A 10736-nucleotide genomic window follows, 5' to 3' on the forward strand; every position below is an offset into this window, starting at 1 on the left:
ATGTCTTAACAGAAAATACATAATTTGCCTGTTTTTCGATACATATATATTTAAAATGATTAAAAACCCACATAGCATGCATATCAAAAAGACGTCCCGAAGATATCCCGAGAAGATATCCTATCTCCTAAATATATCTTCGGGATATCTTCTGGACGTCTTTTTGATATGCATGCTATGTGGGAAGCCAATGACCTACATAACTAAAACTGAAATTATAAAATATATGTACGATGTAGACAGTATAAAATAATTAACATAATTAAACATGCAGATTTCTGGTTGATAATGACAAAATTCAATAATAAACCTATAACCTAACAGACTACAACGCAAGACTAACATAACTCGCAGGTTTATTAAAATCTTATGAATCACAATTTTTGATTAAATATGAATATATGATTGGTCAATGGGAACACTTTCAATTAAATAAAAATTTAATTTGGGTGTTAATTAAAATTTTATTTGTTTCAAATACAAATAAAATTTGAACTCAGGATGGTTAGATGCTTATTAAATATTAATATGATCCATATATGCGCCTGGACAAGTTAAATCCAATAGCAAGATCTTATTTAAATTTAATTTCGATCCAAATTTGGAACATATTTAAATTTAATTACTTTTATATTCAATATTTGGTTTTTATTTGAGTTTAATTTCGTTTATATAAATGACTAATATAAACCATATTTAAAACATATTTAACTCTTTTCCGCGGGCAATCGTCTCAATCGTCTCATCGCCACCGATCCTGGCACAACTAATCGTCGTACTGTTTCATCCACCCGTTCCACCAATTCCATTAATCCCGTCGCTGCTGCTTCCGTCACTGCTGCTACCGTCGCTGCTGCTTCCGTCGCTGCTGCTCCCGTCGCTGCTGCTCCCGTCGCTGCTGCTCCCGTCGCTGCTGCTCCCGCCCGTTCCATCGATCTCGACGATGAAGATTACAGACGAGGTAATATTTTAAACCATGTACTTTAGTACCTACATATAAACAATCAACAATATGTTTTCTTATAATATTTATATACTTTAAACTTTTTTACAGTTCAAAGACCTGGTAGAGGTAGAGCCGCAGGAATGCGAAGGCAACAGGAGAGGTTTATGCAGTTCCTGTACCGATTGTCCTCAGCACACATTAATTGGGGCAGACGAGGACGAGGACAAGGACAATACAGAAGATAATCAAACTTGTCAAACTTGGTTCGTATTGAAAAGATAAAATGTGTATTTATATATTTATTCAATTGTAGGTATATTTCTATTTCCATTATTTCTAACAATTGTTATTTTGATTCTATTCCACAGGGCTTGGCATCAGTGTAAGTGGATGGATATAAGAAGAAGGGACAGCCTAACGAAGTAGACGTCTTCTACTGTACCAAAAATGAAGATTTTTGTTTTATTTTTTATGAAGGTTTAATAAATGTAATATTTTTTATTTTTGTTTTGTAACAAATTATATGTAGCAGCTTCTATAATGATATTAAATTTTTTAAATATAAACTAGCGTATTAATCTTTAATTATGGAGTATCCTGTTTACGACGTAGCTCTTTTCGCAACAATTTTCGCTGGGCGATCATTGAATCGCAGCAATATAGAATTATTAAAATATAAAAATACACGAGCGATAAAAATATAAGAATGTCGTTATTCTTACATTTTATTATTTTTAGAATTCGCATTTGCAATTATTATATTTGTGCAATATATTAATAAGCTAATAACTACAATTGTGTGATTGAATATAAATTAGAATTTTTTCTGGATGAAGTAACACAGTAATTTAAAAATATAAATGTAGAATATTAAAAGGACAAAAAATTAATTAATTAATAGATTGATTTTTATTATAATTTATAAATATTTCGATAAAGACATTACATACACATTTTCTATTTTACGAATGGCGAGTAATATATGCATTATTATATATTCGTACCTCTGACCATACACATATAAACACACACATACAAAGTGAATATGAAATTTATTTTTATCCGCAGTATCCAGGATTGTCCATTTTGTCGTGTACAGCGCTTTGAAAAAGACCACTTTTGTCGGAGGAGTTGTTAGATTTATCTTCTTGCTTTCCTCTCCTTTGATCTGAACAATTTTATATACCAACTTCTTTCCGTAATATGGCACGCTTATCCTGTTGCCCACGGTGAATATCTTGTGCTCGTTAAAATATTTCAGGATATTGTCCAATTCCACGCTTACGTCAGACACCGAGCGCTTTCCCTGTTGAGTAATTACTAATAGACGCAGCTGAAGTAGCGCCTCAACTTCTCACGCAAATTCAAGATGTGATACGCGAGAAAGAATATTAAGAATGCACGTCACACCTGAGGAATTAGATATTCTTCGTGGATAATTTTCTGACATTCATAGAAGAAGATATAAAACTGTACGATGTTTCATAATTTACGTTTTATTTTCTATTGTAATAAGTTATTTTCTATTGTAATAAGTTATTATAGAAGTCTATCTAAATATAAATTTATGTTACATGCAGATTAAAAATACTTGAGACTTTATATCTTCTTCTATGAATGTCAGAAAATTATCCACGAAGAATATCTAATTGTAATAAGTTATTATAGAAGTCTATCTAAATATAAATTTATGTTACATGCAGATTAAAAATACTTGAGACTTTATATCTTCTTCTATGAATGTCAGAAAATTATCCACGAAGAATATCTAATTCCTCAGGTGTGACGTGCATTCTTAATTCTTTCTCGCGTATCACATCTTGAATTTGCGTGAGAAGTTGAGGCGCTACTTCAGCTGCGTCTATGTAAATGTTTCTTGCCCATGGACACTGTGTGACGCTCTCATGATAAATCTCTTCTCCTTTTTTCTCGCATAAATTATGTTCACGCAAAAGGAGCATGTACAGTCTCCATAGCAATGGACAACATTGGTCGATGGTATCCTGAAAATAATTTTAAGTAATATAACATAAAGATTTCTTGTTATACGCGACCAATGGGGTTCAAGTAATAATTATTGCATAAAGCGAGATTTTTCGTATTTAAGTATTTGAGATGCCCTTTGAAATGGTACATGATTTACTAGTCTCAGAGAATCGAAACTATGGGTCAAGTACCGCGGTTAAACTGTTGTGCGTAAATTACTGCCAATATTTTTACCACAGTTATGAAATCACCTCGCAAAGGGTTCATTACGTATAGCAAGAAATATATATAACAATTTAAATATACCTATCGTAATGTATTTATAGTGAGTTATGGTTCTCTTAAAACATAAATAAACTCAGCTCATATAAATGAATATGTAAAATGTTTACTATTGACGTACCGATCATATAAAACTTGTATTTAATAGTTGATACTTTACCATAACATTCTTCAATAAAAACTGCATAAGGATTGAGACCGTTATGCATGGTTGCATCTTGTTCTCCCAGACGTAAAATATTATCTATTCCGTTCAAAGCGACCTGAACGATCTTGACATCCATAACAGTAAGCAAGTCACAGAGTGGCGGAATACATCCTTGCATTGCGAGGTATCGAATTTGGTCGGCCGTTCCGCCACTAGTAGCATTTGTAATTGCCCATGCAGCTTCTTTGCGTGTTTTGAAGAATTCAGCTTTACTCAAAATCTCGATTAAAACCGGAAAGATATTAGCATCAATCACCGCCTGCAAAATTATATAAAAAAGACGTTAATATAAGTTATTAATATATGATATATAAATAAAGTTATGCTATTATGCTCGAAAGATTGAGACGTACTTGTATTTGTTAGGGATTTCCGGCAGTGATATTAGAGACTGTCCAGCAAGCCTCTTTACAAACACTTTCCCGTGGCGAACTTAAGAGATGTAATAGACACGGTAATGCCGAGCAATTTAATACAACTTGCGTTTGCACATCATCTCCATGTTACCTACAGCACGAAGAGCCGCGCTTATAACGTTATTTTGTTTATGCCTGAAAACATTTTCATCTATTGTTATAATTCACATTTACATAAAATTAATCTTACATAATAAATCTTATATAAATTTTAACATACATGAGACGTTCTACGAGACGTCTGCAAACACCAGCATCAATAACAGCTTGTATCTTATCATTTGGACCATCGCTCAAGTAAGAAAGAGCCCAACAAGCATCAGCGAGTACATCAAAGTCAGTATGATTGAGAAAATGTGCTAACACTGGTAAACATGGTGCAACCTTTGGAAAAGCCGGTGCTGGATTTTTTCCTCGATAGAGATTTGATAATGCCCATACCGCATTACGGATCATGGAAAGTCGTGTCGCCTTTGATAGCAGTCTGTAAAAAATAGTGCGATATTGCTTGTAATAATAATATGTTACGCGACGCGTATCTAAGAGTATTTTATGTTTAACTTTTCTTAATGACATTAGACGATAATTTACATGAAAACTGTAAATGTAAAGAAACGTACTGTAGAAGCGGCGTGAGGATACCGTTGGCTAAGACATGATCTCTGCATTCGGGACTATCTCCCGCAATATTACCCAATGCCCAAACAGCTTGTTCCTGCACATCTTCATACTCAGAAGCAAGTAAAGAAATGAAAGTAGGGACAGCTCCTGCATCTATCACAATGCGCGTTTGTTGAGATGTACCGCTTGCTATGTTTGTCAGGGCCCATGCTACTTCGAACTAATAATTAATATTATTATTTATGTACGTTCTTGATATGCACAACTTCATTTGAGGTTATAATTGGATACAACATTCATCGCACAATACTGTTATAATTGCAAATCGGAAACGTACCTCGAGTTCAGCTCTTCTGCGATCAACGAAGTCGGGATCAAACGTGTCAGTCGTCACTTTCTGCCAAGCGTAGAGAACCTTCTTTTCCGGCAGCGGTGGTAACACGATGTAGGGATACGAAATCTCCAGATAAGCACAAAGCAATTCAAATTCAGTATATCGCCGGCACGATTACGGTGTTACTGCCGTTTCGCGTACGCGCGTATGCGCGCGTTGTCGCACCTTACCTCGCGACAGCGTGCGGCTCGTGCAAACGTTAACGTGCGGCCGCAATCGCGCCTCGTGTGAACAGGCTCCTTGATCTCAGTATCAGCTCCCTGCTCCCTGCCGTCAACTCCTTGATTGATTGATCTCAGTATCAATTCCCTGCCGTCAATATATAATAATATAGTATAGGTTAACCTGTATGTAAACACTCGCGTACGTAGTAAACGTAGTAAACAGTAAAATAAGTAACAGTAATATATAGAATAGGAGATAATTACATAATAAAACAATTACCTTGAATTAATCGTCGCGTCGCGTAAAGAGTCACGGTCGGTCTCGCTCCGCGCGTACTACCGTGTCTCTCGACGAGATAGGTTAACTGATGAACTGACTGACAGCGCGCTAAATGCACTGTCTGCACTGCACTGCACTGCGCTGCGATACTAACGCCGTTAGCCGCCAGTGTCGAAAAAGTGAAAGTGACATTTTTCTGTTATATATATGTTATATTGAGATGAGAGCGGTCGACGTAGAAGAAGAAAGTATCTTAAAATAAAATTTTCAACATTTGGACTTTGCGTCGCAATATCTCCGCTCGTAGGGCACGTAGCGGAATATTATAACAGAACCCCCCCCCCCCCCCTAATTCGACCCCAAGCTATCGATCAAGCCTACTTAGAACTTGATCCGTTCACTCGTTATCGAGATCTCAACATCTCGTATACTCGCAACCCGTCGCGTCGCGTAAAAGAGTCACGGTCGGTCTCGCTCCGCGTATACTTGGCGCGAGACACTGCCGTGTCTCTTGAAACAACAGCTCTACTGCATAATGAAAGTGGTAGGCCAAGGACATGGTAAACAGCTTCTTGTGCAGACATAGTATTACCGTTTATGAAAACGTTTGCGATTTTTCTAAACTTCTGTCTAATATTCAAATTGCCATTTTCTAAATCTTTTGCTGCTTCTTTTAGTAATCGTGATAGTCCTGCGTCAACTTTTGTGACATAATTAATCATGTATGAAGCACAACTGTATGGATCTAAAACAAATTGTATATCCATGTTTGATTCAAGAAGAGTCAATATGGTTTTATTGTACGCATTAATTGCAACTTCGTTGCTTTGTCTTTTCAAGAATATCTTAGTTCTTGATAACGTACTTCTAATTGTTTGAATATAATTCTTTTCCGTCATTTCTAATCGTTCCAACATGTCTTCGAAAGATACAAGTTTATTTTTTTCGAAAAATAGTTGCATTAAATCTCTTATTTTTTTTCTATTGGTTTTATCATTTTTTGTTTTCTCATTTTCTTCTAATGGTTTGAGAATCATAGTTTTTTTCATTACAAACATTGGAATATTGAATCGACATGAAAATTTATTTTTTCGACCTTTGTAACATGTTGATTTGTGCCGATGTATTTGCAAACGTATCAATGGATTTTTATCATCATAAGCACGTGTAATGATTTTATCTATCCACTGTATTAACTTTTTATTCGCATCTTCATTTTCTTCATCGTAAATCGGTGCATTTTTGCAATATAAAAGATTATGTGTATGAACTGTACCTCTTGCTTGAAATTCTCGCCTCTGAAAATGGTCAACTACATAGTTTTCTCCAAATGGGCCATATTCATTCTGTAATATAGACATAATCAAATTGAATCTTTCCTCTATATATCTGACACACGTCACAGAATCTTCTCTTATCAATTTTGTGTTCTCTGCCATGTCTAAGTGTATTGCCTTATATGTACTAATGTTTTTATTTTCTCGTATTTTGTACAAAATTTTCAATAAATTAGGGTTTTTATGTTCACATGCGGAACCCGTAAAGAACAATGAGGGAATACCACACTGTCTAATCATACTAAGTAAATGTTTTTTCTTGTTTTCCCAATACAAGGGTGACAAACGTACTTGTTTCAAAAATTTGTATCCATCATTATAACGGATAGAATCATTTAAAAAATTGAAGTCTTTAATTTCTCCAGCAGTTAAGTTATTGTTTCTCTTCACTCTCCTTAAACATATATTTATGTTGGACATTACTGACTTTTCTAATTTTTGTTTAGCCATAAATAAAATTCTTGTAGGTTGACACGATCTTCTATCTTTGTGCCTTGCTTCAAATTTAATTCGTTGTGAGTACGTCAATTTATTCCTCTTGTCTAGAATTTCTCCTCCAAATATTCTTGGAAAACACAATTCATCAATATTTTCGGTTAAGTGCCAAGGTATTGGATATTTGCCTTGTCCCGGAGCTATAATTTGAATATTTGTCGATATTTCTTTGTTTCTATCGACAATAAGAACTTCATCATTTGGTTCGAAATATTCGGACTCTTCTGAATCCGACTTATTTTCTAGATTTTCTACATCATGCTTTTTTATATTAATGCATCTTTCGTTTTTATCATCTTTATCGACAATAAATTCCAATTCATACAGTTAAGTTTCTGTTATATTTTTTGAAAAAATTCTCATCAATGTTTACATTATTTTTTCGATACAAAGGCGTTTGTTGTAAGTATTCCAAAGCCTCACAAATTTTAGTTGGTTTAATAGTTTCGTACATGTAATCAGACTTGTGCTCCACGTGCCTTTTCAGCTTTATTTGAATAGTTGACATTTCATCAAAAGTTCTAGGTAAAACATTAACCATTTCATTAATTTCAACTGGAACATTAACTATACTTCTCTTTAATGATAATTGAGGGTTAATAGCATATGGTTGCAATGCTTTAATTTGCATGAACGGAATATACGGAGATACCATTCGTTCTTCAAGTGCTGTCAAACTAGTTACAACTTTTGGCACATTTGGAAATTTTAAATCTGTATTTGCTGCTGTTTTTGGAACATCTCCTGATGTAATATATCTTTTACATGTCAAACAAACGTATTCAGATGAGTTATTGACAATTTTATTAATAAATTCATTAATAGTCATTTTTGTCCCACTAAACTCAATTCGTATTTTATTAATATTAAAACGTTCTACTGATTAAAAAAAAACAAATTTTTACAACACAAACATACTATATCTGGACCCAATTTTCTGTTTTGCAAAAAGTTTATTATCAATACATTATGATAATATTCATTATCTTTGAGGCCAATCTTAATCTTGTTATGAATAGAATTGCTGTATTTTTCTCGATATCTAAAAAAATCGTCGAGTCTTAATAATCTCTTGCATTCAATGTCGCGTTTTCTTTTTTTCGCAATAAAGTTGAAATCCTCACGAAAAATAATAATCCTATCTCTGTTTTTAATTTGTTCATTTATCCGGTAATTTGTATCTTCTCTTGTAATTTTCATTCTTTTTACATTTTTCTCCTTCTCTAATTTTTTATATGACAATTCTCTTCGAACACTTTTTATTCTTTGCAGATTTTTTTCTTTTTCTGCTTCTTGATATGCCCGATTTTGACGTTTTTGTGTTATTCTTTGCAAATTCGTTTTTTTCTCTGCTTCTTTATACACTAGATTTTGTCGTTTTGTCTTTTTTCTTTGTATATTCTTTTCCTTTTATCGTTTACTATACGAAGGATCTTGTCGTAGTCTTTTCATTCGTTCAACTTTTTTTCTTCTCTCTCTTTCTCGATGTATCTCTTGTTTTCTCTCATTTGCAATATTATTTGCAAATTCATTTTTCTTAATATCATTAATGTCATTCTCCGTTATGCTTCTTCCGTCGTTCAAAGAACAATCACGTTTTCGTTTCATATTTTTTTGTATATTTTATTATTTATATTTATATTTTTTGACAGTTTGTAATTTACTTATCAAATTTCTGTTTTAAAATAATTTTTCAGGTTTTTAATTTATTTCTTTAAATGTTAAACAATAATTAACTGATACAGTTTCTAAAAAAATGCTAATATACTTTTTTATTTTTAAATACGTATTATGTATAGTCACTTACCCTTCTAGGGTTAATTATGTAATTGTGCCGTTCTATATTTGTTCAACGAGATGATATTTGGATTCGACAAAAACTTGTTCGTTTCGCGTAGGTCTTAAACCAAAAAACATTTATTTACATATACGATACCATAAGCCAACCTTAAACCAATATTCATAGTCGGATCTTATTTCAAGATTTTCGATAAAAAATTTTCATATATGATCGCATATAAATACCCGGGAAAAAAAACCCTTATAATGTTTTATATATTCATATAAGAAGCGGTCTTATATGCTCATATATGAATTTCTGCCGCATAAGCTCTTATATGGTCATATATGATTATTATAAGATTATATATAAAGACATATATATTTAAATAAGATTTAGAAAATTGTTATATATTTTTAAATGTTATTTTTTAAGCGTTCCACTTTATTATAAGAGTGGACTTCACAATATAACTAATACAAAAATTGTGTCACTCCGAGACAGCGTCGCGCGAGAATAGCGCGAGACAGTATCGTGTCTTTTTGATGCCGTTCTTATAACACTGTTCGTCAAATTTTAAATAGATCGCAAGAAACAGATTACATCGAATGCCATCTACCGGATATTTTGAGATGCAATATTCTGATCTGATCATATGACTACTATATCATTTCATATATGATTAGGGGAGACCGGGGCTAAGCCGACACTATTTTTTCAAAGGCAATTTTTAATATTTAATTAAAATTTTTAGGCAAATTCAATGGTATATATTTAAAGAGTGTTTCTTCAGGTACAAAATTGTTTCAGGAAGTTTTGCTGTACGTCGCTTTGTTTTGCCGCCAGGAAAGGAAAAGTGACGCAAAGACAAATTTTCGAATTGAAAAATGCCGGGGCAAACTCGACACCCCGCCGGGGCAAACTCAACACTTTGTCTGATCGACACAATTTGATCTGGAACTTATTTTTTACTGTCTGAAAATGAAAATACATTGTTTATTGTGTATTTAAAAAGTACAAAAATTCCGAATAAAGTAGCTAGAACAATCATTTGAAATAATGAGAACAAAAATTGTTGAACTTTCAATTATCTTCATCTAAACTCATGTCTGAAAAACAATTAATGCAGGTAAACTCGCGATCGGACGTGCGCATACATTTGTCATGAGCCATACGGCTGCATGACAAGCATCGTTTGTTACTGGGAGCCGACAAAACGGCGTGGTGTTGACTTTGCCCCGGACGTCGTTTTTCACTTTTGTCACTTCAAAAACATGAAAATTTTGAAAATATCCAAAAACGATTATCGGATTCATATAGAGCATCAAATTTCCCATCAAAATCACTTACCGGTAAATTCGCAAGAGTAAAGCTCGATGAAAGAGTAGACATTTTCGAGAGATCAGAAAAATTACTTTTTACTATCAAAAACGCTTATGTCGCGTTAAAAATTACACTATAACTCAGAATGTTACCAAATTCCGTTGATAATATACTATTATATAAAATTCTTACGGGTGGTGTATGTTTCGCTGTTTTTAGTTATTAGAATTTTCCGGGGAGTGCTATAGAGTGTGTAGTTTTTCGTTATCTATTTTCTGGAAACCAATTTTTTCAATTTTTTTTATTTATGTTATGTAACACAGCAAGCAATTACTGCATTAATTTTTTTTTAATTTAACAGTGCAAGACGAGAGATACGACGAATGCTTTACAAACAATGCATTTAGCGTTAAACAATTCAAGAAGCCTCATAAAGCTATACAATTCAAGAAGCCTTATAATTCCTTATAAGCTTTCCAGATCACTGAGGATTGCTAAATTGAC

General features: G+C 33.3%; 1 protein-coding gene across 1 annotated transcript; it reads right to left on the minus strand.

Moving 5' to 3' along the window:
- Window positions 1–2600: 2600 nt before the first annotated feature.
- On the minus strand, window positions 2601–7784 carry LOC139778471 (uncharacterized). Its single transcript, XM_071716403.1, is given in 9 exon segments — window positions 2601–2949; window positions 3375–3681; window positions 3776–3924; window positions 3927–3973; window positions 4059–4322; window positions 4459–4679; window positions 4797–4919; window positions 5024–5162; window positions 7519–7784. Coding segments are annotated over 9 exon segments (1575 nt in total). The 3' UTR covers window positions 2601–2890.
- Window positions 7785–10736: the final 2952 nt, after the last annotated feature.

Source organism: Temnothorax nylanderi, unplaced genomic scaffold (genome assembly GCF_030848795.1).
Source record: "Temnothorax nylanderi isolate EJ_2023f unplaced genomic scaffold, tnyl_v1.0 TNYL_tig0184_pilon, whole genome shotgun sequence".
Classification (NCBI taxonomy): Eukaryota; Metazoa; Arthropoda; class Insecta; order Hymenoptera; family Formicidae; genus Temnothorax; species Temnothorax nylanderi.